This window comes from Stegostoma tigrinum, chromosome 20 (assembly GCF_030684315.1).
Source record: "Stegostoma tigrinum isolate sSteTig4 chromosome 20, sSteTig4.hap1, whole genome shotgun sequence".
In the NCBI taxonomy this organism is placed as follows: Eukaryota; Metazoa; Chordata; class Chondrichthyes; order Orectolobiformes; family Stegostomatidae; genus Stegostoma; species Stegostoma tigrinum.
In genome coordinates this window covers 50876552-50903772 of record NC_081373.1, presented here as the reverse complement: position 1 = coordinate 50903772, position 27221 = coordinate 50876552, and the positions used below count along the sequence as shown (strand labels likewise).

Below are 27221 nucleotides of genomic sequence, written 5' to 3'. Positions count from 1 at the left end.
CTGCTGGGAGTCAGGTGTAATCGCATTTGGTAGTTGGGTGTGTGGGGAGACATTTTGGGGCAATTTGGTATAGGCATATTGGTCCCATTTTTAAGAAGTCATAAATTGCGGCTTATTGATATAGTAAGACATCAGGCAGTCTGTGAAGAGGAGACATTGAGATGATGGGAACACTGGGGAAAGTGTGCCTGCAGTACCAGCTGTGGAGAGACAAAACTGAGGAGCCGCTCTGCCACAACAGGTGGGAGGATGTCAGTGTAATAACCGTGATAAAGGGGGGTTTGGAATTTTAAAACCGAATAAGTGTCATCAAAGATGACAAAAGGCTAAGAGCACCAAATAAGATTTTTATAGCGTTATAGATCTATATGTTATATTCTTTGATAAATTTGCCCGTGAGAGCTCTACCTGAACAAGTCACTAGCTAAACAACCCCGTGCCTGTGTGCCACTGACAACGAAAACTGAGTCTCCTCGGCAAGATACGGAAGTGTGCTTTCCTTTTCCCAACGCGAGGAAGGGGCAGCAAGAACCATGGCATCAAAATTCCGAAGCACTCAAAAGTTGTGGTCTCTGTTTGATGGGAAGGACGTATTGGTTTCTTGCACGTTTGAGGCTTTTGTGTGCTTGTAGCCCACGTTGCTGTATATGTGCGTGTGCTCCCTGAAGCCAGGCCTGCGATGCGTGGTGAACTGGGGAGAACCTCGTACTCTCACAACCAACATTGGAGGGCTGTACTGCCTCCTTGTGGTCCCACTGCTCCATTGGTCACAACATTAGTGCTTTACTCACACACAAACACGCACACACACACATATACAAAACAAAGAACAATACAGCACAGCAACAGGCCCTTCGGCCCTCCAACTCTGTGCCGAAATGTTTTGCCCTTCCATACAAAAACTGTCTCCACGTACAGGATCCTTATCCCTCTATACCCTTCCTATTCATGTCTTTGTCCAGGTGTTTCTTAAAAGCTGCTATTGTGTCTGCTTCCACCACCTGCTCTGGCAGTGTGGTCCGGGCATTCACCACCATTTGTGTGAAAAACGTGCCTCGCGCGTCTCTTCAAAACTCCTCCCCCCTGCCCGCACCTTGAACCTGTGTCCCCTAGGAATTGGCCCCTCCACCTGGGAAAAAGCCTCACACTTCCCACCCTATCCATGCCACTCACAATCTTATAAACTTCTATCAGGTCGACCCTCAACCTCCTGCATTCCAGTGAAAACAAACCCAGTCGATCCAACCATTTTTCATAGCTACAAACCCCCATACCAGGTAACATCCTGGTAAACTTTTCTGTACTCTCTCCAAAGCACCCACATCCTTCTGATAGTTTGGTAACCAGAAGTGTGCACAATATTCTCAGTGCCTCACTAAAGTTCCACAAAGCTGCAGCATAACTTGTCTGTCCTAATACTCAATGCCCCTTCCAATGATGGCAAGCATGCCATAGGCCTTATTTACTATCATATCTACCTGTGCTGCCACATTCAATGAGCTGTGGACTTGCACACCCAGATCCCTCTGCACATCAATACTCCTGTAGGTTCTGCCATTCACTGTATAATTTCCACCTGCACTTAACCCTCCAAATGCATAACCTCACATTTGTCCAGACTAAACCCCATTTGCTATTTTTCTGCCCATACCTCCAACAGATCTATATCCTACTGAATCCTCTGACAATCCTCCTCACTATCGTAACTCCACTAATCTTTGTATGATCCACAAACTTACTAATTAGACCAGCCACGTTTTCCTCCAAGTCATTTACATTGACCACGAACAACAGAAGTCCCAGCACTGATCCCTGTGGAACACCATGAGTCACAGCCCTCCATTCTGAAAAGCATCCCTCCACTGCTATCATCTGTCTCCTGTGACTAAGCTAGTTCTATATCCGTCGGCCAGCTCACCCCTGACACCATGTGACTTCACCTTTTGTACCAATCTGCCATGAGAGACCTGTCAAAGACTTTACTGAAGTCCATGGAGGCAACATTAACAGCTTTTCCTCATCAGTCACCTTTGTCACCTCTTCAAAAGTCAAGTTAGCGAAGCATGACCTCCCCTGTACAAAACCGTGCTGTGTATCACCAGTTAGTCCATTCACTACTAAATACATGAATCATTTCCAATAATTTCCCTGTCACTGACATGAGTCTGTCAGGTTTGTAATTTCCTGGATTATCCCTGCTACCCTTAGAACATAGAACATAGAACATTACAGCGCAGTACAGGCCTTTCAGTCCTCGATGTTGCACTGACCTGTGAAACCAAACTGAAGTCCATCTAACCTACACTATTCCACTATTATCCATATGTTTATCCAATGACCATTTAAATGCCCTTAAACGTGGTGAGTCTACTGCTGTTGCAGGCAGGGCATTCCACACCCTTACCTACCTGTGACATCTGTCCTATATCTATCACCCCCTCAATTTAAAGCTATGTCCCCTCATGCTAGCCATCTCCATCCGAGGAAAAGGCTCTCACTGTCCACCCTATCTAATCCTCTGATCTTCTTGTATGTCTCTATTAAGTCACCTCCTAACCTCCTTCTCTCTAATGAAAACAAGTCCCTCAGCCTTTCCTCATAAGACCTTCCCTCCGTATCAGGTAACATTCTGGTAAATCCCGTCTGCACCCTTTCCAGTCCTTCCACATCCTTCTTATAATGCAGTGACCAGAACTGTACGCAATACTGCAAGTGCGGCCGCACCAGAGTTTTGTACAGCTGCAACATGACCTCGTGGCTCCGAAACTCAATCCCTCTACCAATAAAACATAACACACCTTACGCCTTCTTCGCAGCCCTACCAACCCGGGTGGCAACTTTCAGGGATCTATGTACATGGGCACCAAGATCTCTCTGCTCATCCACACTACCAAGAATCTTACCATTAGCCCAGTACTCTGTATTCCTGTCACTCCTTCCAAAGTGAATCACCTCACACTTTTCCACATTAAACTCCATTATTTACCTCTCGGCCCATCTCTGCAGCTTATCTATGTCTCTCTGTAACCTGCAGCATCCTTCCACACTATCCACAACTCCACTGACTTTAGTGTCGTCTGCAAATTTACTAACCCATCCTTCTACGCCCTCATCCAGGTCATTTATAAAAATGACAAACAGCAGTGGCCCCAAAACAGATCCTTGCTGTACACCATTAGTAACTGAACTCCAGGATGAACATTTCCCATCAACCACCACCCTCTGTCTTCTTACAGCTAGCCAATTTCTGATCCAAACCGCTAAAACACCCTTAATTCCATGGCTCTGTATTTTATGCAGTAGCCTACCATGGGGAATCTTATCAAATTACTAAAATCCATATACACCACATCAACCGCTTTACCCTCATCCACCTGTTTGGTCACCTTCTCAAAGGACTCAGTAAGGTTTTGTGAGGCACGACTTAGCCTTCACAAAACCATGTTGACTATCCCTAATCAAATTATTCCTTTCTGGATGATTATAAATCCCATCTTTTATTATCCTCTCCAACACTTTACACACAACCGAAGTAAGGCTGACTGGCGTGTAATTACCAGGATTCTCCCTCGTCCCTTTCTTGAACAAGTGGACAACATTTGCTATCCTCCAGTTTTCTGGCACTATTCCTGTAGACAATGACGACATAAAGACCAAAGCCAAAGGCTCTGCAATCTCCTCCCTAGCTTTCCAGAGAATCCTAGGATACATCCCATCCGGCCCAGGGGACTTATCTATTTTCACACCTTCCAGAAATGCTAACACCTCCTCCTTGTGAACCTCAATCCCATCTTGTCTAATAGTCTGTATCTCCGTATTCTCTTCAACAACATTGTCTTTTTCCTGTGTGAATACTGACGAAAAATATTCATTTAGCACCTCTCCTATCTCTTCGGACTCCATGCACAACTTCCCACTACTGTCCTTGACTGGCCCTAATCTTACTCTGGTCATTCTTTCGTTCCTGACATAACTATAGAAAGCTTTAGGGTTTTCCTTGATGCTACCTGCCAAAGACTTCTCATGTCCCCTCCTGGCTCTTCTCAGCTCTCTCTTTAGGTCTTTCCTGGCAAACTTGTAATTCTCAAGCGCCCTAACTGAGCTTTCACGCCTCATCTTTACATAAGCCTCCCTCTTCCTCTTGACAAGAGTTTCAACTTCTTCAGTAAACAATGGGACAGAATTGGCTACTGTTCAGTTCTCTGGGACCTCACCTGTGGCCAATGAGGATACAAAGATGCCTGTTAGTGTTCCAACAATTTGTTCTCTTGCCACTCCTGATATTCTGGGATAGACCCCATCAGGACCCGGGGAACTATTTACCTTAATACTTTTTAAGACGCATAACACTGTTTCCTTTTTTAATAGCAACTTGGCATCGAAATTCAGCACTGTCTTCCCTGAGATCATCCTCTGCCAATTCCTTCTCTCTGGTGACTACCAAAACACTTACCTCTTCTAGCTCTGCACATAGACTCTGTCCTTTGTCCTTGAGTGAGCCAACTCTTTCCCTGGCTACAATCTTGCTTTTATACATGATTCTCCTTAATCCTGTTTGCTAACGACTTTTCATGAGCCCTTTTAGCCCTTCTAATTCCTTGCTTAAGTTCTTTCCTACTTTCCTTATATAGTTCCTTATATAGCTTCATCAGTTCCCATCCTTTTAGACCTTACATATGCCTCCTTTTTCTTTTTGACCAATGTCATAATATTCCTGGTCATCGAACTTGCCATACCTATCCTTCATTCTCACAGGAACATGCCGCTCCTGAACTCTTATCAACTGCTGTTTGAAATGCTCCCACATGTCCGATGTGGATTTACCCTCAAACAGCCTCCTCCAATCAACAGTGTCCATTCCTGCCTAATATTGTTTTAGTTCGCCTTCCCCAGTTTAACACCTTCACCCAAGGACTGCTGCTGTCCCTATCACGGTGTTATGGTCACTTCTCCCAAAATATTACCCCACTGAAACTTTATTCACCTGGCCGGGCTCATTTCCCAAAATTAGATCCGGTACAGCCCCCTCCTTGGTTGGAATGTTTACATACTGTGTCAGGAAGTTGTTCTGCTCCATCCACGTACCGCGTTCTGACCACGTACTGTGTTCTGCTCCACCCACGTACCGTGTTCTGCTCTGTCCACGCACCGCGTTCTGCTCCATCCAAGCCCCTGGCACAAAGTGAGTTCCAGTCAATACAGGAGGCAGTTACAATCACCCCCACAACAACCCTGATGTTTTCACATCCTTCTAAAATCTGTCTACATATTCTCCTCTGTCTCCCTCTGGCTGTTGGGAGGTCTGGAGTATACCCCCAACATTGTGATTTCACTTTTCTTGTTCCTGAGTTCTACCCAGCCTCACTGCATGAGTCCTCTCATACATCCTCCCTCAGTACAGCTGTGAGATACTCCTTTACCAGTAACACAACTCCCCCACCCCTTTTACATCCCTTTCTATCACACCTGAACCATCTAAATCCTGTGACATTCAGCTGCCAGTCCTGTCCTTCTTTCAGTCACGTCTTCATAATTGCCGTAATGTCATCGTTCCAAGTAGTAACTAATGCTCTGAGTCCATCTGCCTTGCCTACTTCCTGCATTGAAACACGTGCATTTCAGACCATCTCCCCTATTCTTTTTAACAGTATTTCCCTGCCTGAGTTTGGTAATGTTTGCCTTGGTTCCTACCTCTCCCTCAATTTCTACGTCTGCTGCCCTACTCCTCTGGTTCACACACACATACACTCAGCAAAAGACCACTTTGGAGACAAACATCTCTGGCCAATAATGATTTGGTTCTTGAAAGCAGGAAAGGATGTTGTGTTTTTCTCAGATTTTTGTAAATACACTTGTTTTGGAACCATCCGGACAAACTCCTTCAGAGGCTTCTGATGAGGGCCACTCAATCAGTTTTCCAGGAACCACACTAGATGCACAACAAACAATTTCTGTTAGAAACACGAGTGCTGAGCTGGCAAGTTTTTGTCCTTCGTCAGAATGGGCACCAACTTGAACTACCTCCTAAGCGCAGCGCAGTTCAAGCAGGAACCGCCTCTCAGGCAGTCAGAAAACCGTGGCAGGTGACCTCCAGCAATTTACTGGAACCCTTTCCTTTACTCCAAATACTTCATCAAAGGAGAATGTTTGAGGATCTGCAGAGTTTAAAATCGATCCATTTCTGCACCATCCTGCAAATCTCAAGTCCTCAGAAAGTATTAAACATGAAAACCTTCTTAAAAGAATCCAAATTACTGACATCTGTATCTTTGACTGAAAACTTGGACAGTTTAACTCAATCCTTTCCCCCGCTTCTCCACTCATAATCAGAGGCTAACTGATTGCTTAGTGTGGAGCTGGAGGAACACAGCAGGCCTGGCAGCACCAGAGGAGCAGGAAAGCGGATGTTTCAACTGAAGAAAGGTCCCGACCCAAAACGTCAGCTTTCCTGCTGCTTTGATGCTGCCTGGCCTGCTGTGTTCCTCCAGCTCCATATTGTGTTATCTCTGACTCCAGCATCAGCACTTCCTTTCTATCTCTAACTGATTGTTCCTCTGGTTATCAAGGACAGGAATTGAATATAGCACTTGCAAAGTCTTACATATTGGTTTTGTGATGGGAATTATGTGAACGGCAGTAACGTGTTTGGTCATGTCAAAGAGCAGGGGCTGCCTGGCAGTTTGAGGATCTGAACTCAGCTTTGAAACAAACTGGATATGTTTAAATAACAGCTCACGGGGAGTTCAGTGAAGTTTCCCAGGGAAGGAAAACTATTGCCCTTGTTTGATCTGATCTACCTGTGACGTTAGACACTTAACTGCTTCCCCAAGTGTACCACAAGCTACTCAGTTGTTTTAAGCTGTGACTCAGTGCCAAGAGGAGAATGTTCAGTATCTCTAATCTGTGCTTCCAATAACGGGCATTAAATATTTACCTGAACTGTGACACCCAAATCCCCAGTTTTTGTTTAATTTAGCTCAGATTCAGTGTCTGACATTAGGATTGAGAATTGAAGAAACGTGTATGTTGTACTGCCCCATGCTTAAAGGATATTTTACAGTTATTCTCATGTTTTGCAGCCTCCAAGAACAGCGAATTAAGAATGATCTGGCTGCATCCGTTATGTTTCACATGAAAGGACAGGTTCTAAAGCCTAAGGAAAATGGTGACCATGATATACATAGGTTGGACCGTCAAAGGGAGTCAGGCCATGCTCCATCTGGGCCTTTGATTCAGGAGGTGGGCGGTGATCTGCCTGTAACACCACAAGACAGGAAAACACTGAATGGAAAAGTCCATAAGCGTTCGGTGCTAATCACTGAACAGGCAGAGCCCGTGACGGAATTGCAGAAAGACCTGGCAGAGACGAGGCGGCCGGGTGTAGACGAGTATGTAAGCCCTCTGTTCGGAAGCGAGAGGAAAACAAGTTGGTCATCAGAGGTTCTTAAATCAGGACCGAACTTCAGGGATGATGGTTCCTCACCAGCAGAACACAAAGCTCAGGTGATGTAACTTCCCTTCATCTGTGTGATGATATGTATTTAATTTGGTAAATTAATTTATCCAACTTTTGGATGACTGAGTTCTTTTGTTCATCTTGCTCACTGGCTGCATTTTCTCCTTCCCAACGGCTGGTTTTGTATTTTTGTTATTCGCCACCGATAACAGACAATCCTTCCCTTCCCAGTTTCACTTCCCACCTAATAGATATTATCCACCAGAAGCAAAATTAATTTTCCATGACAAAACTGATATGATACACAATTAACGTGAAAGGAAAGCGATCTTAATGTGTCAGAAATGGTGAATACATTGTCATGTATCTTGGACATAAAGTTTAAGAAAAATATTAACTTCAAACCTGGAACTGTATTTACACATTAAGATATCCTGATTTCCTCACATCTCAATCCTTCAGTCAAATCTCTTTGCTCCACTCACAGATCTGTGTCCTCAACAGAGATGGGGTATTACCACAGAAAGTCAGTAGTTTTTTTTAAACAGAGGTCCCAGAGGATTATTTGGGACTTAGATCAGAGTGAGATCCTGTCTTTTGATAATTAAAAGACCTAACACCGACCGACAGTTGGTACACACTGGTGGATCATCTGTTCATGATAAGGCAGGATTACTCTCCGATGCTTTTCACTGTCATCGACAAGTGAAATTACTTGGCATGAGATTTCCTTACAATGGCATCATGGACTGCACTGGTTCTGCGACACAGGGTTCTGTTTGGAGCAGGATGTACAAACCACGTGAGTCTTCCCTTTAACAAAGATTCAAGCGAGCCCATAACTCCAACTTAAACTGTGAAACAATGTGAAAGGTTTTAATTTAGATACTTCCATGGCCTCACTTTGGCCACATTCCTTCCCCTCACACGATTTAATATGTAAGTTATCCTTTCAATGAGTGCAAAGTTTAAGCTGAATAAAATTACACCCAATAATGTGTGAAATTGTGTTTAAATCTTAGTCTCCCAGCTAAAAAAAAACAGAAATTCTCTTCCAAAATAAGTCGATGTTTTCTTTTCTGTATCTGAGGAGTACACAATATTCCAGTTAACACTTCGAGTGGAAAGGATCAGACTCCCTTAGCTAACGAAAACAATTGGTCCTCTATCTGCAGAAGGTGGATGAGAAATAAGAAGAAAAGCAACTTTAAATGAAAGAAACAGTTAAAATTGTGAAATGTTTAGGTTTAAGATAGTTATTGCGTTACCTTGCAAGTGATTGAGAGAGTTGATGCGTTATTTTGGCAGTTTTGTATAAAAGCCAGCCTTGTAAAAGGGACCCATTTAAAGGAGGGCAAAAGACCCAGTACCTAATGACATGTTAGTGGTAAGTGATGATAATGCCAGCTTGTTCCCACTGGCTGAAAGCAAGCACATCTGCCAGTGTCACATACCATGTTATAATGCCAGCTCCTAACGTGACGTGCTAAAATGCATCAATCAGGAACTTGGGGAAAGCGAGACTAGTTCGGATGAGGAGGAGATTATCACGACCAGGGTGACTCGCCGCAAAGTAGTTCTGAAGGTACCTGGTCTGCTGAGTTCAGCCTTGCTTCGAGAACGTTTTAGAACATTTGCTGTGTAACTGCTTGGTGTTCTCCAGTTTTCTGTGTCTTTGGCTTCCTGATTTTGAGCATGGCTTTTGCGCATTCAATCAGTTTGATGAATTTCATATGCATTAATGAACAGTCCACCGATGTCTATGTTTATAGTGACTATCTTTTCAACTGTGCCTGATGAAACTCCTATTAACCTTTTCTAGCCATTTCCTCATGGTTATTTTCCCTCGGCTAGATTTTGGACTCAGGCCTGCATTTTCTGGGACCTAAACCAACCAGTCATTCTTTAAACATGAGTTCAGGCAATGGGTTCGATTACAGGACGCATCATGGTCCAGAATGGTGGTTCTTGCTCTACCCCTGTGTGAGATGTAGAGGTGCCGGTGTTGGACTGTGGTGGACAAGGTCAGAAATCACACAACACCAGGTTATAGTCCAACAGGTGAATTTGAAAACACAGGCTTTCAGAACGTCATTCCTTCTTCAGGCGTTAGTGAGGTGCTATCAACCGCAGGACTTGTACATAAAAGATCAAAGGGTCACACCACTGATGAGGATGCATTAAACAAACCTAAGATGCTGTTAGATCTTTAATCAGTTAGAAGGCTTTAATTGATTAATATGCAGATGTAAATCGCCAAATTCCTTTCAAGTCACTGACCTCACATTTAACATGCATTGTCTGACCTAGAATGTCGTCTCTTCTTTACACTGATAAAATTTTTAGTTCTCGCTGGGCAGTGTCTTGAAAGGGTTTTGCTGTGCATTGTCCCCACACAGTGAGGGACTGCGAGAGGATGCTCTCACTGCAGTAAACTGTAAACCAGAGTGAGTGGAACCCTAGATAACAAGGCGTAGAGCTGGATGAACACAGCAGGCCAAGCAGCATCAGAGGAGAAGGAAGGATGATGTTTTGGGCCCAGACCCTGAAGATGGAACCCTATTGGGACCGTGGGAAAAGGGGTTGCAGGTTGAGTGGCGTTTGAAGTGATCAAGTTGATCAATAAGGTAGAAGTCTTTGATTTGGCTGGAATAGAAGTATTTGGCAGTATGGGTGTTACAGTGTATTGTCTGTGTGTTTGTGTTTGTGTGTGTATACATGTACGTGTGTGTGTGCGCGCATGTGTGTGCATGTGTATGTGTAAGTATGAGTGTGAGAGTGCGTGTACATGTGTGTGTATGAACCTGTGTTTAAGTGTGTGTGTGCATGTACAAATTTGGGAGTGTGTGTTCATGCGTACAAATGTGAGAGTGTGTGTGTATGAATGCGTGTGTATACAAGTTTGTGTACCTACGTGTGTGTGTGTGTATACGAGTGTGTGTATGTACGTGTGTTTGTATATACGACTATGTGTACATGTGTGTGTGTGTGTACCGGTGTGTGTGTGTCTGTGTGCACGTGTGTGTGTGTGTATATGTGGGTGTACCTGTGTGTTTTTGTGTGTGTACACGTATGTGTGTATATACATGTGTGTATGTGCGTGTACGTGTGTATGTGCGTGTACGTGTGTATGTGCGTGTACATGTGTACACATGCGCGTGTGTACATATGTGTATGTGTGTGTACATGTGTACGTGTGTGTACATATGCGCATGTGTGTACATATGTGCACGCATGTGTACATACGTGTACGTGTGTGTACATACGTGTACATGTGTATACATGTGTACGCGTGTGTGTCTGCATGTGTGTACGTGTGTGTACACGTGTACCTGTACCTCTGTGTGTGTACAGCTGTGTACGTGTGTGTGTACACATATGTACATTTTTGTATACACATTTGTATGTGTGTGTGTGAACACACGCATACTTGTGTGTGTGTACATGTGTGCGAATGTGGACTGACGTGTATGTGTGTGAATCGTATGTGTGTCTATGTGTCTGTATATGTACACATGTACATGTGTATGTAGGCGTATGTACACATGTGTACGTGTGTATGTCGGCGTGTCTGTATGTACATCTGTATGCATGTATGTATACCTGTACGTGTGTGTGTATGTACAATTGTACGTGTGTGTATGTTGACTCATGTATATGTGTGTGTGTATACGTGTACATGCATGTGTGTACGCGTGTACATGCATGTGTGTACACGTGTCCGTGTGTGTGCATGTGTGTACGCATATACATGTACACGTGTGTACGTGTGTGTGTAAACACGTGTGCGCACACTCGTGTATGTGTACACATATATGTGTATATACATATGTGTACATACGTGTACATGTGTGTGTGCGTGTGTGTACATGTGTGCATGTGTGTACATATCTGTACGTGTGTGTACATGTGTACGTGTGTGTGCATGTGTACGTGTGTGTACATACGTGTGCGTGTGTGTACATACGTGTACATGTGTGTATACATGTGTACGTGTGTGTGTCTGCGTGTGTACATGTGTGTGTACACGTATGTGTATATGCATATGTGTACGTTTGTACATACGTGCATGTGTGTACAGATGTGTACCTGTGTGTACACATGTGTATGTGTGCATGTGTGTATGTGAACACACGCATACGTGTGTGTGTGTGTACATATGTGCGAGTGTGGACTAATGTGTGTATGTGTGTGAATCGTATGTTTCTGTGTCTTGGTGTGTGGATGTGTGTACGTGTCTGTATATGTACACGTGTGTACGTGTGTGTGTACACATGTGTACGTGTGTTTGTAGGCGTGTGTCCATGTGTATGTGTACGTGTCTGTTTGTACATGTGTATGCATGCATGTATGTACATCTGTACGTGTGTATGTACAATTGTGCATGTGTGTGTATGTGCACCTACGTGTGTGTGGACATGTGTACATGTGTGTGTGTGGACTCCTGTGTATGTGGACTTGTGTATGTGTGTGCGTGTGGACTTGTGTATGTGTGTACACGTGTGGACTCATGTGTACGTGCATGTGTGTACACGTGTCCGTGCATTTGTGTACGTGTGTATGCATGTACATGTACACGTGTGTATGTGTGTGTGTAAACACATGCACATACATGTGTGCACGCTTCTGTACATGTACGTGTGTGTGTATACATGTGTGTACGTGTTTGTATATGTATGGCATGTGTGTACGTGTGGTGTGTGTGTACGCACATACAAATGTGTGCAAGTGTGTACATGTGTATATGCTTGCGCATGCATACGAGTGTGTGTGTATAGAGCGTGTTTGTGTGTACAAGTGTGTGTGTATACGTGTGTGGGAGTAGGGACGGTAGGTGCTATGGTATAGGTGGATTAAGCCAGTCCTTAACAGTGAAGCTTGAGGAAGAAGGTGACTTCTGTGTCTGTCCCATTCGTGCTCCTCTTCTGATCTCCCTCTGCACCTACCTTTCAGTGTTCCAAATGAAACTGCTCCAGAAAAATGCTTTGCACATTTTGAAATGTTAGCAGTCTGCAACAACTTGATTTTGTATTAGCTTGTGTGAATATTTGGTTTGAATGAACAAATTTTGAACCAGTCTACCGTTTGAATTAACGCATGGCATTTAACAGTGTTGTTACTGACATCGTGCACTGCAACAATGACCCACTAAGTGTTTTGGATCTTCTAAAGATGTGCTGAGTTTATTTATAATGACTGCTCTTTCTTTCCTTCAGAGCACAAGGTTATTCATTAATAACTGATAAATGGATCCCAAGCTGGATGAGAATGCATGAAAGTAAACACGAGTCATTTTCTTGAAAATTGGTTTATTTACAAAATGCAGCATTGCCTCCTATTTGTGTGGCCAGTGTCCCAGCAATCTCTCTTTATATGTGCTCCGGATACCTAATCAATCCCTTCCATCTGTTAATCAATAACCATAACAAAGAAGCTGTTGAATTTCCATTGGCCTTCCAGTTCACAGCTGCAATATCTCACACAGGAGGGTGGTTGAAGGCTCTGGACCCAGGATCATTAGGGCCCAGTCTTCAGTGCAAATCTCCATGCAACCTCGATTGAGATGGAATTTGCACTTCCTCAAAGTAACATGGTGATGCCGTTTGTGGGGATCGGGATGATCTGTCAGTATCTGGGATGGGACCAATAAAGCTTCCCAGCACTGGGAAAGGGGGAATGAGAAGAGAATATTTTTTAATTCATTCATGAGACATGGGCATCATTGGCTGGCCAGCATTGGTTGCCCATCCCTAGCTGCCTGCTGGGCCATTTAGAGAGCATTCGAGAGCCAACGGCATTGCTGTGGGTCTGGAGTCACACGAAGGCCAGACCAGGTGAGGATGGCAGATTTTCTTCCCTGCTAGTTGGGTCAGATGGGCTTTACCAACAATGGCCATCAGCAGATTCTTAACTTAAGACATTTTTTAAAATTGAATTAAAATCCTGTCACCTGCCACGGTGGGATTCAAACCCAGGTCCCCAGGACATCTGCTGAGTTTCTGGTCTGATAATCTAGCGATGATATCACTAGGCCAGTGCTTCTGCATAAAACTTTAAATTAGTTCCAAATAGTTTTAAAACTAATAAAAATGTTAAAAAAGTATTGATGATGGTGGTATCCTAGGGATCAATGTTTTAATTCATGGCCACTTCAGGCCTCTCTTGTAGGGTTGGTAAACCCAGGTCCACAAGAGCTGCATTAAATTCACTGAATAAGCCCAACAATGATCAGAATGGCTCGCAACAGGGGTGTGCATGGCTAGCCGAGCTCACTGGTATGTTGTTCCCCATTTTTAAAAAGACACCTTCGTTTTCACATCCCTTAGGGAGAGGATGCAAAGAAAGTTCCTGGAGAGATGGTCACACAAGAGCAGTTCGTCGACGACGATGGAAATGTGGTCACCAGAAAAGTAATGCAGGCTCGGCTTTATATGCTTTTTTTTAAAAAAAAATGCATTTTCCTCATTGAGTTAGCCGGTTTGGCCCTTAAACCGTCCTTTTCTCTAATCTTTCGACTTCCTTTCAATCCCGGCCCTTCATCAAGGTAACCCGGACAGTGGTGAGTCGACTTGTGCTGTCTCCTGACAGGGAGCGTGAGGATGATGATCTGGGCCGAGGTGCGGAGGATGGAGCTGGCTACTTTGGAAGTGGTGTCGTAGGACCGGAGGTTTGCAGCTAATTCTGAGGGAAAGAACAATGGCAGAATTAATTATTAGCCGTGAAGTGACTGTGAGCAATCTGCTTTGGGGGCAGAATTGGGGCTGGGGCGGTCCGTGCAAAAGCTGTTCACCTTCGCTTCTGCCACGAACCAGAGACCGTTCTCTCGGAACTGAAAGGCACTTTTAATCTGGATCAGGATTGAAGATGTTGAGGCACGCCAAAGCTCAACTTTAAAATTGTCCTTATTTGGATCAATATCTGAGCAGGCAGAGTGGAAAAAAAATGTTTCGCAGACAGTTACCGATCTGAAAAAGAAGCCTGTCGGCTCGTTGTCCCTCAACCACTAAACCCCACTTGCCTGCTTTCTCCGCACAGCCCTGCATCTTTTTGATAGCTTTGTTCCCTTCGTCTTCAGCAGGTATTTAGAAACAAAGCAGCAAGCTGTCCCATCAATTAGAAATCGGCTAATTATTCTACAGGTTGCAAAACGCACGTCTTACAGGAAAAAGAAACATGTATGCAGGAATTTGGAGCTGCCTAATTTAGATTGCCTGGATTAAGACTTCTCAGCCAATTAGCATTGCTGAATCACTGACTTAAGCAGTAGTGTGCAGGAGGAGATAGTAAGAACTGCTGATGCTGGAGTCAGAGCTAACACAGTGTGGAGCTGGAGGAGCACAGCAGGCCAGGCAGCAGAGGGGCAGGGAAGCTGACGTTTCGGGTCAGAACCCTTCTTCAGAAATAGGGGAGGAATTTTCTTCTCTCAGAGGCTAGTGAATCGGTGGAATTCTTTACTGCAGAGGGCTGTCGAGGCTGGCTCGTTAACTATATTCAAGGCTAAGGTTGACATTTTGTAATCGGTAAAGGATTCAAGGACGATGGGGAGAAGGCAGGAGATTAGAGTTGAGGATTGTCAGGTCAGCCATGATTTCGTTGAATGGTGGAGCAGACTCGATGGGCTGAATGGCCCACTTCTGCTCCTGTATATTACGGTCTTAAGCAGCTAGCGTTGCTTTGTCGCTTACTTAACTAGTTAGGATTGCTGAACCTCTCAGTTATTTTGCCAATTCTCTTATTTGCTGGTGGGCATTAGTTATTTGTGAATCTGCAAGTTAACTGGTGAATGTTTCAGAATCTGTGAGTGAACCTGTTAGTGTATCTGAAGCCCTGACTTAACCAGTTAATGTTACTGATCCTCACCATTAACTCAGGAGTCTTGCTGAATCTGGCCATTCTGGTTTGGTTCCATGTTAATAGCTTAAACCAATGATGTTTGACGTATATTCTGAAGGTGAGATTTTTGTTTTTTATTGAATGCTGGCATTTGTACAGAAAGTACTTCTGTTTAGTGAAGGCTTTCAAGTCTTGGATTTTCCACGGAGAAAGTACTCTATTCCCGTGTCTTATGTCTTTGTATAATATTCATTTGCCCAGAAAATTAGTTTGGAGGGGTCTTGGTAAAGGTAGCAATATTACTAATGGTGGCTCAGTGGTTAGCGCTGCTGCTCACAGCACCAGGGACCTGGGTTCAGTTCCACCCTCGGGTAACTGTCTACGTGGAGTCTGCACATTCTCCCTGTGTCTGCATGGGTTTCCTCCCACAGTCCAAAGATGTGCAGGTTAGGGTGGATTGGCCTGGCTAAATTGTCCCATAGTGTCAGGGACATGCAGGCCAGGTGGGTTAAACATAGGAGATGGAGAGATACAGGGATAGGGCAGAGGGAGCGGGTCTTGGTTGAATGCTGAGAGAGTCACAGTTGACCCAGTGGCCTGTTTCCACACCCTGGGGATTCTATGATTCTATTTTGAGAACTGGTCCTGTTAGTATCACGCAGCTACTTGTTAATTCTGTTGTACATGCAATTTTCAAGCTGTTTGGAGTGGACTGATTGCTGAGATGTGCTGTGACTAAAAGTGCTTCCTGTAATGAGGGTGTCAGCTCACTTCATCTTGCGATCTACCTGCTTCTGCTGCTCAAATCAAGTCTAGCAAAAGTGTGCCTGGCTTCAGCGTAAAACCTCCAGCTTTGTTACGCTTTGCACATGAGCTCAGCGAGATTTTTGTCATGACAGCTCGGTTGATTCCCAGCACCGCAATAGGGCTGCTATCCGCCTGATTCGAATGTGGAGTTTCTGCCTAATCCCTTCATGTTCCTTGAGAGGTTGGGAATTTGCTGATGGATGCTGGGGTGCAGGTAATCGATTCTGCCTTGTACAAGCTGACAAGCCACCTACTCACACTTGTTTGGAGCCCATGCCCTCCCATTCAAAATAACATCTGAATTTAATATTTCAGGAATGAAGCTGAATCTGATTATTATTGATGCTTTGATTTCCTTGTGTGATGATTCTCCTAACACTGTGCTGGTGTGTCCTTGCATTGAAATTTTTTTCTGACTCGCTAATGAATTTTTTTCTTACAGGACTCTCCCTTGCCACCTGCTGGTATGTGGGGACTGAAGTGTGGAAATTTTTTTTTAAAACAGCCTTTACTCATTACACTGATGTTTTAATGATTTAAGGCAGCAGTTTCTTGTGAAAGTGCAGAGTGACTACCCTACCTCTTTAGGCTGTTTCTTACTCTATAAATCAACCTCCTTTTCTCTTTGCTCCTCAGCAGGTTGAAGGCTATAAAGTTATCAGAGTGAAAAAGGAAACGAGACAGGCTGACAAGAAGACTCATTAATGGTCTGACAAGACACAAGAAAGGCCACAGGTACAGAAATCTCGAGCGAATAGTGGTGTGATAGTGCCACCTGTTGTTTGAAGTTTGGATGAAATTGAGTGGAAGCATATGTAATGCAGTCACTGACTTGCAGTTGCCACTGGTGCGAAATTTAACAACATGGCTAATTGCAGAGAGGACACTCTCAAATAGGCTATTCTGCTTTTCACAAATTGCTCATTGTATTGGAGAAGACCATTTGATTCAACACAGCCATACTGGCTCCCTATCAGAGCAGCTCAGTTAGACCTTTGCCTGAGTAACACCAGAAATGTTTGAAAACTTCTTTCAAATCTCCCGTCAACCTGCTTCTGTCCAAGAATGTATGCACAATTGCGAGCTGATTTTCTTTTTAAATTTGCAAACAGAAAACCACTTTGTTTTACTTTTTTTTCTCTTCATCAATATACATTTTCTTCTTTTTTATGTACATGGACGTACATGGAATAGTGTAGGTTAGATGGGCTTGAGATCGGTATGACAGGTCAGCACAACATCAAGGGCCGAAGGGCCTGTACTGTGCTGTAATGTTCTATGTTCTATGTTCCATGTTTTTAGGTGTTCTCACAATTTTTAACATAACTTTGAACTGCTAGTGCGCATGCTGCAGGTCAGGGTGTTAGCATTTGTGGCCTAATCTATAATCCAGATCAAGAATGATTGGAAGCTGTGAATGATTTTAAAAGCATGTGCATAGAGTTTAACAATAAAACAAAGGCTATTGGGAATAAAATGGTTAGGATTTAAATCCAGTTGATTTATTAGTGTTATTCTAACCACTTCATTCGAGGTAATCTAATAATCACGTCACAAGAACTTTGGAATTGGCTGAACTAAGGGGATGAAGAGCAGTTATGATGTTAAGTGAAAATACATTGATCGCTTATAGCAGCTGTTTACGATTTTATCCAATTGTCAGAATCTGTTAGAAACACAGAAAAATAACAAAATGGGTCATGCAGTTTGGCTGAACCAGTCTTCCTTGGTGTTTGTCCCTCACATGCAGTTGTATTAATCCCATGTGCCTACACTTTTCCCATACCTCAATATCCTTCTTTCATAAAGTCATACAACACAGTAAGAGACCCTTCAGTCCAACCAGTCAATGCTGACCATTTCCCAATCTAAACTCATCCCGCCTGCCCGCACTTGGCCCATATCCCTCCAAGCATTTCTTATTCATGTATTTATCTAAATGTCTTTTATACACTGTAATTGTACATGTATCCACCACTTTCTCTGGAGGTTCATTCCACACACAAACCACCCTGTGTAAAAATAAAAAGCCCCTTGCTTTTTTTAGATCTTTCTCTCCATTTTTTAATCTTAAGAAATGTGCCCCCTATTGTTGAAATCCCCCACGCTGGGGAGTAGACACCAGGCATTCAGCTTATCTGTATCTCTCATGATGTTATCAACCACTAATATGACCACCCCTCGACCTCTTACGCTCCAGTGAAAATAGCCTCAAGCTACCCAGCCTCTCCTTTGACTCAAACCCTCTCTTTCCTCCTGTCATAAACTCCAGTTGGACTTTCAATAGGCTCTGTTCAATACATTCCTGTCATTCTGCATCCAAAATCTCCAATGTTTAATTTTTTAAGAACATATGAACTAGGAGCAGGAATAGGCCATCTGGCCCGTTGAGCCTGCCCTGCCATTTAATAAGATCATGGCTGATCATCAGCTCCACTTACCCGCCCACTCACCATAACCCTTAATTCCTTTACTGTTCAAAAGTTTATCTAGCCTTGCCTTAAACACATTCGACGAGTAGCTTCAACCGCTTCACTGGGCAGGGAATTCCACAGATTCACAACCCCTTGGGTGAAGAAGTTCCTCCTGACCTCGGTCCTACATCTGCTTCCCTTTATTTTGAGCCATTGCCCTAGTTTCACCTGCTAGCAGAAACAACCTCCCTGCCTCCACTTTATCTATTCCCTTCATAATCTTGTATATTTCCATAAAATCACCCCTCATTCTTCTGAATTCCAATGAGTATAATCCCAGTCTACTCAGTCTGTCTTCATAATCCAACCCTCTCAACTCTGGAATCAACTGAGTGAATCTCCTCTGCACCCGCACCAGTGCTAGTATATCTCTTCTCAAGTAAGGAGACCAAAACTGTACACAGTACTCCAGGTGTGGCCTCACCAGGACCCTATACAGCTGCAACATAGCCTCGCTGTTTTTAAACTCCATCCGTCTAGCAATGGCAGACAAAATTCCATTTGCTTTTTTAATTATCGGCTGCACCTGCAATCCTACTTTTAGCGATTCACGCACAAGGACACCCAAGTCTCTCTGCACAACAGCGTCCTGCAATTTTTAACCATTTAAAACATAATCCATTTTGCTGTTATTCCAACAAAATGAATGACCTCACACTTGTCAACATTATACTCCATCTGCCAGACCTTTGCCCACTCACTTAGACTATCCATATCCCTCTGCAGACTTTCAGTGTCTTTTGCACACTTTGCTCCGTAAGGATGCTTTATCATTCATCCACTGGAACCAGCCTGTTTCAATGTGTCCCTTCTTCCCCCTTCCCTTGACTGTGTTAAACACTTTCATCAAATTACTCCTATTCATTTCTGTTTTAATGGAAGCAACCCCATTTTTTGTCCCAAGGGCTTTCTTTGTGTTTCTTTCATACCACGCAACATCTCATTGAATCTGCACAGTACTATCCTGATGTCCATCTGACAGTGTCGTTGTCCTGGGATGTTGGGTATGTTTCATGACTCACTGAGGAATGCACTGGAAATTGAGCCCTGCTGTTTTCATAGTCATCACAAAGACGTGTAAAATATCATAGAATCGCTACAGTATGGAAACAGGCCATTTGGCCCATCGAGTCCACACCATACCTCTAAAGAGCATCCCACCCAGCACCATATCCTGACCCTATCCCTGTGCCCCTGCATTTCCCGTATCTAACCTACCCAACGTACACAACCCTGGATACTGCGCAATTTAGCCTGACCAACCCACCTAGCCTGCACATCTTTGGACTGTGGGACGAAACCAGAGCACCCGGAGGAAACCCACGCAGACACAGGGAGAATGTGCAAACTCCACACAGACAGTCGCCTGAGGGTGGTCTGAAACCCAGGTCCCTGGCGCTGTGAGGCTGCAGTGCTGACCACTGAGCCACTGTACACAAAATGTACACAAAATTCCCCAATGGACAGTATTTTCAGAGCCAGGTTGATAGAAAGCACATTCCAGGTTTCTGGACTGAACAAGAATTACTGTTTGTTACACCTGAATAGACTGTGACAACAAGAAACAGTCATAAACCATCGGCATATAAAACGACAAAGTAACCTCCATGCACACGCACAGGGAAATGTTGGTAGTGAGTGGAGGAAAACTGGTTAGGCAGTGCATTGATTCCTATTCATAGCTTGTTGAGATGCAGATAATGCTGGTTAGAATGTTGCTTTTCAGTTGTCTTCCACAGAATCTTCAGATACTTCTGTTGGTTTGCAAGAGATGCAGGGTGACTGGATCACTTATGAAAGGTCTCTGACTTGTCACTTCAAAATCATAATTCACAACAACTGCTGGCCTGGTTTTCCTCAGATTTAAAATGGACTTTGACTGCAGAGAACAGAGAGACTGCTTCTCTGCCGATGGAAATCAAAACACATCTCTGTATCTTGTTCCCAACCCCAAGCTGTTTGGTCACCTGCAAACCAATCACATAGTTGTGGCAGGCAAAGGATTTTATCGTACTCATCCACGGACTGTTAGAGAGATTTCAAGAGGAGTCTTGAGTTCTGTGCTCAGCAGTATAACCGATCTTTATTCAGAGATCTTTTACTGCATGTGGGGGAGAGCCCAGAGACTGTTCCAAGCCTGGCTTTCACGTGGGACCCAAATGCCCTCTTAAGTACAGTGCAGATCGGAGGTCAGTGACACTCTACCTTTCCCAGTAAAGTACAGGGTATTTATACATGCTGTGTTACAGTGGTTACATGCAACGACAATGACATTAGTGCTTGCCATATCACCTCTGACCTACACATCCAATTCTGTGAATACACAATCAATGGTGGACAACTTCATGGTCAACCTTAGGTTCCCCATGACATTGTGAAGTTTACCAGATATCATTATCATCGGGTCTTGGGGTCTTACAAAGTATCGTATTAATTTACATTCTAATGTTCCTGGTTGTACTCTTTCTCAGACATTTGCCAGACTTGCTTATCTCTAAGAAGTGTTCGACTTCATTGTACTTATTGCTGTCCTTATCAAGTTCTGTTACTATTCTTATATTTCCTACAATCCCAATTGCAGGAGATACAAAAAATGCTAATTCCTGCTAATTGCTATAAAATTCAAAAGATCAGTTTTATCACAGAATTAATTATATAAAATGTCATATGGTTACACCTAATGTTAGAATCCTTTAGCCAACAAATTGTGTGCAGCTTCTGTCCGACCTGAGCTTGGAATGTGAAACAAATACTGCCGATGTATCTTGTAGCTGCAATTATAACTCCTTCCATTTACATACTGTCTGTAAGTGGGTTTTAAACAGGAGATTGTTTCTAAGGTGAAATTTACAGTCTCTAATCCAAAAATTTCTACAATAACTATTTCGTGTAATGAAACAGCATCTATTCAAATTCCATTAATAAGACTGAAACTCAATCACTTACCCAGCTCGAGAATCTTGTCTGAATTCCTCAGGTTTTGCCCAATATCTGTCCTTACCCCCTTGATCCTCAAATATAAGAATAATTATTTAGTTTGGGAAACTATCATTGTTTATCTTCTCAAATTCAAGCTGCTGCCCTTTTCCCATTTGCTTTACTTTCCCACTTGTCATTCAGTTCCTCCATGCCAATGTGATGGGGCCTCTCTCCACTATCTGTAGCCCTTCGTTTTAAAGGAATTCAACAAAATCTCTTTATGTTTGGTGTAGATTGCGTTTCATAATTTCTCAATACTGAATAAGCCAAAGAGTTTACGTTATTGTGGTATCATATGTTTCTTTCAAATCTTGCTAAACTACAAACTGTCAGTTCCCGAACATCTCTTATCAAGCTGCCTCTTACAGATATCTGCCATTGTGAGTTTGTACAGAACTTCCTGTATTTTAATTTGTCAGGTTCTTTGTTCTGTCTGGTAAGCTACCATTGTCCTAACATACGATCTCACTTCAATTCTGAATTCAGTGGTTAATGCAGCTAAAATTCTTTTTCCGCCAGATTTATGCCAACAAAAAAAAATCGATGGGCAGCCATCTTGTGCCACCTTTGGCCTTGGGATGCTCCAGCGAGACCAATCAATGCCTTGCTGCCGTCATCTTACATTTGTACGTGGAAACCCCCCAGCTCCGATACATTGGCATCCACTTCCATTGTTGCTCATTCAAACAATTGTTTACGTAATGCTTGCCATTAGTGTCTGGTTATTTGCTTTTCAAAATCAGTAATAATCCTTTAAAAGTTGAGTTTTAAAACAGTTTTTTCTTGTTTTACTCCCCAGAATTTTTTAAAAAGTACAGAAATAGAAATACATGGTCTTTATAACATTGCCACTTATATATTCCACAACTCTTGGCATAAAATGCAACATGCAATTCGTTGTTTTATGACCACCTTCATTTGAGGCAGTGAACCAACCATCAGACCTTGTCTTTCTGCTTTTCACCAATGTATAGACTCTCTTTTCGCAAAAACATACCAGTTCACTTTTTGTGACCTTGAATTCTATCTGCCACATTTGTACCCATTGATCCACTGTTACCTTGCAGTTTCTTTCATACTTAGACTGTTGCCTTACTTCAGTACCCTCTATAAAAGTGGACATCATTCCTTGTTGTATTAGATTCAAATAACAGAGAGAAATTTGCCGGTCTAAAGATAAGATAATGGACGATAAAGATTATTGAAAGGGGTAGGTACCCTGTTTTGGAATGAGATTGTGTGATAATACTCCCTGTTTAAAAACATGGCCCTTTTATTGCCAATGATTGAAAATCCAGTGTGTTACACTTTGTAAGATGGCTTCAGGAGGACTGTATTTGTACTACTCTGGATTTTCGGTGTCAGCTTGGGCTCAGTGGTTGCACTCTCATCCTTGAGTTGGGGGCTCTTGCTCCATTCTGGGGACTTGTGGACATTACTCACACTGACCCTCTTTTCATATTGTAATGATGGAAAGACCACTTCCACATCAGACATTAAACGGAGGCGTGCCCTTTAAACTAAACTATTTTGAGGAAGAGCAGGGGAGTTCCCTCCTCGGCCAATATTTATCCTTCAACCAACGTAATGAAAACTGACAATATACAGTGTTTGTCAGAAACCGAAAGCAGAAATTGCTGAAGAAACTCAGCAGATCTGTCAGCATCTTTGGAGAAAGAAACCGAATAAGCATTTCCAGTACTTAGAGTTCTGGACCTGAAACATTAACTTTACACCTCTCTCCACAGATGCTGCCAGATTTGCTGAGTTTGTCCAGCAATTTCTGTTTGGGATTGAGATCTCCAGCACCCGCAGTTCTTTGATTTATTTTTCCATTGTTTGTCAAACTTAAGTCTGCGCAAGTTGGCTACCACATTTCCTGCAGTAAATACTTTGCGGGGTATCCTGTGTGGAGCAGGGCTGATATAAATGTAAATGCCTGTTTTGTTTTTACAGAAAAGCATTTTACTACTGCCAGTGTTCAGGAAGGAGATGGCTGGAGCAGAGGCCGAGGGGACTGCACATGAAGTGTCTGCCTGCTGCTTTCACACATTAAAGCATGGTTTAGATACAAGAGGATATTTTAATTTAGCATGAGCAACTTTAAAACCGCATGGGAAATCACTTTTCGTTCGTTGATCTGAAGAGGGTGTGATTGGTGCTCCATGGGCACTTGGTGCACAACAATGGTACGAGCAACTCTTCAAACTGAGCTGAGGAGTTTTTTTTTCAATTTAGCGCTTTTGATACATTTCCTGTGACTGAGGATGTGTCCACAACATGTTGAGATTCCAGCAAGGAGTGTACAAATCACTAATTACACACAACATCTAGCCTTATAATTTTCTTGAACCCATGGTTTCAGGGTATTAAACAAATCTACTTGCTTATTTAAAAAAAATTTTAAAAAAACAAAAAAATGGTTTTGCTGTACATAAAGAACTCTGTAAAAAACAATAAAAATAATTCTGATCAGGTGGCATTTCTGGAAGAATGCAAACGCACTGACAGCACCTCAACTGTTTTAGTGTCTGATTCATGATTTAGAAATTGATTCCACCTACTTAAAATGTTTTGAGTGTGACTCCTCAATTTCTTGTACAATTAATAGAAAAGGTATAATCTTTGTATATGCAAAAACACTGGCTTCATTTTAACTAAGATAGCTTTCTTTCAGACTACACTGCACAGTTTAAAATGATTTTCAAAAACATGGGGAAAAATGTGTAAATCTACATACAAAAAAGTATTCTTAAAAACCGAGATTTCTTCGAAGTACCAATATTCCAATGCATGTGTCCCTCATTTTAATTAAATTTTCTTTGCCCCTGCAGTCTGCAGACTTGGTGTCGGAATTTAACACAGGATTTATCACACGATTCCCTTTTATTTTTTCTTGCTTTTTTTTATGAAATAACTAAACAATCTTAAAAGATGCCATACATTATGCAAAGGGGAGGTGTTTCAAGTACTTGCTTCTAGAAGGGTTTATTGCTTGCAATGCAGTAGTTGAACTAATTCTCTTGCAGGCACAGTATTGACAAACTGAGTTGAGACAATAAGGATGTACATGCTTGTAGACTTGCAACACGGTGTAAAATTATTACTGTATCATGTGTATTGGCGATAAGATGTAGAAGTCTTTCCATAAGCCGATCATCTGTAATCTTTTTTAGCAGTGTAATAATAGGTTATTAAGACCTGCTGTGGTTAAAAGGGCGTTCTACATTTGAATTTGGTGAATTACTCTCCTTTGTTGATTATATTCATATGAAAACATTAAGCAGTCACTGAAGATAGCTCTTATAACTATGTATGAAAACAACAAAACTCCACTGAATGATCCAATTGATTATTCAAGCAAAAATAAATTGTGTTCAATCACTAGCATTTGTGCATTTTGTTCAGCAAATCTGATTCTAGTGTTAAGTTGCAACCTTCATCACCAACGCTCCTTCAACAATGCCTTCCAAACTGGTGACCTCTACCATCCAGAAGGACAAGGGCAGCGGAACACCACTTCCTGCAAGTTCCCCTCTGAGCCACACAACACCATGACTTGGAACGATTTGACTGTTTCCTCCTTGCCGCTGGGTCAAATTCCTGGAAAGCCCAACCTAACAGCATCCCGTGGACTGCAGTGGTTCAAGAAGGCAGCTCGCCACCAGCTTGTCAAGGGTAATTATGGATGGGCAATGAATGCCTCAACCCAGGCAGCAATGTTCACATTCCCTTTTATTCAAAACCTTATTTTCTCTTTGTCTTGTCAAGATTACTTCAGTTTGATAGTCACAGTGGCCTCGGTACAAGCGACCAGCTTCAAAATTATGCACCCTTTGCCAGGCCATGCATTCAAGGTAAGAGAATGTGCCATCTCTGAGATCCAGTCTGAGATTTTCGGCCCTCTTCCACTCAGGAATCCAAAATCCTGGTGTTGACTGCACCGTAAGATTCCATTCAGGATCAGTTTGCCTATCTCATTGCCACGGCTGTCCACATCTCAAATCCAGTACTCCTCAGTTGTACACAGTTAAGTCTGGCATTTCAATACTTGAACTTTTATTGCTAATTATTACCTGTAACCATATGGCAGCCTTTCCATTCCTGTCAATAGCTTTGACTGACAGGAGACCGTTTCCTGAAATAGAAGCACAATTAACACCGTGATCTAAGCTGTATAGTCAGATCAGGAAACAAATCACAATTTGAGCATTTTCTGGACTACGTTTTCATGTTCATAGAAACGAATATTTCTCGGTAGACCTGTCTTAATCTGTGTTAGGAAAATAGTCATCAGAGGTAAACAATAGGACCTTTCTAATGGAGGTTTACTGTAAATAAAACTTAAAAGCCACTGTACAAAATCTAAAAAAAGTATGTGGCTATTCAGGAGCCATTTTTTATATTTCTGTATTCAATCGGAAATTTGGGTGGCTCAGCGGTTAGCACTGCTACCTCACCGCACCAGGGAACCAGCTTTGATTCCACCTTCGGGCAACTGCCTGTGTGGAGTTTGCACATTCTGCCCCTACCGTCTGTGCAGGCTTCCTCTGGGTGCTCACCTTTCCTCCCACAGCCCGAAGATGTGCAAGTTAGGTGCCATTGGCCATGATAAATAGCCTTATAGTGTCCAGGGCATGTGCAAGTCAGGCGTGTTAACTGTGGTACAGCCATAAAGACATATAACATGGTGTGGTGTTTGGGGGATAGGGTGCTCATCGGAGGGTTGGTGCAAACTTGATGGGCCAACTGGCCTCTATCGGCACTGCAGGGATTCTGTGATTCTTAAAAACTCTGTCTGATTCACCCATTACCTCTACCTGTATGCTCGCTGACCTACATTAGCTTCTGATTCGGCAACATCTTGATTTTAAAATTCTCCTCCCTGCTAACCCCTTTTCCCTTCCCTATCTCTATTCTCTTCCAGCTTTACAACCTCCTGGGATCTCTGTGCACTGCCACTTTTGATGTCTTGAGCTTCCCAGATTTTAAGCAATTCCCCACTTGGTCACCGTCATGATGACCATGCATTCTACTACCTAGGCCCTAAGCTCTGGAATTCCCTCCACTGAATATTGCTTGAGACAAAGCTTCACTGTCAAGATTTTCAGCAGAAGCCCTGATGTAGCTCAGTGCCTGGACACGGTGGCCTAGTGGTAATGTCATTGAACTAGTAATCCAGGCAGTTCTGTGCAGACGTGAGTTTGAAACCCACCAGGGCACATGCAGGTACTTGAATCCTATTTTTACAAAGTCTGGAATTAAAATCTAATCTAAAGGCATCATTGACTATTTTTGATTGCTGCAAAATCCCATGTGATTGGCTAATGTCCTTTAGGGAAAAAAATCTCCTTGCCCAGCCTGGCCTCCATTTGACAGCAATGTGTTTGACTCTTCCCTGCCCCAGCAAGCCACTCAGTTTCAGCGCAATTAGGAATGAGCAGCAAACATTGACTGAACCAGTGATGCCCATGTAATATGAATGAAGGAAAATGAAGTGTCAAGTACCATGAGGATGTCTTCTATGGTAGAGGTGATATATAATTTGTTGTTGAACTTATTTGTCAAATGGGATTGCCTTTGAGTTTACAAATCTTGGATTCTAAAACTTGGGCATCAAGTGAAGTGTTTGCTCAAATTTATCCACTTCAGGAACCTCAGGTCATGTGTTA

At 42.9% G+C, this 27221-nt stretch overlaps 1 protein-coding gene across 3 annotated transcripts in view; it reads left to right on the top strand.

The window, feature by feature from the left end:
• Positions 1-24936, top strand: part of ank3b (ankyrin 3b) — a 372799-nt gene extending 347863 nt beyond the window's left edge. The window contains exons 44-49 of one of the 3 annotated variants that reach the window (XM_059653155.1): positions 7080-7503; positions 8961-9041; positions 13783-13866; positions 14001-14123; positions 16733-16831; positions 23506-24936. In XM_059653155.1, coding sequence (XP_059509138.1) covers positions 7080-7503; positions 8961-9041; positions 13783-13866; positions 14001-14123; positions 16733-16801 — 781 coding nt within the window. In that variant the 3' untranslated portion in view covers positions 16802-16831; positions 23506-24936. The remainder of the gene's footprint in view (positions 1-7079; positions 7504-8960; positions 9042-13782; positions 13867-14000; positions 14124-16732; positions 16832-23505) is intronic. The other 2 variants (XM_059653157.1, XM_059653156.1) reach the window with 2 other exon arrangements.
• Positions 24937-27221: the final 2285 nt, after the last annotated feature.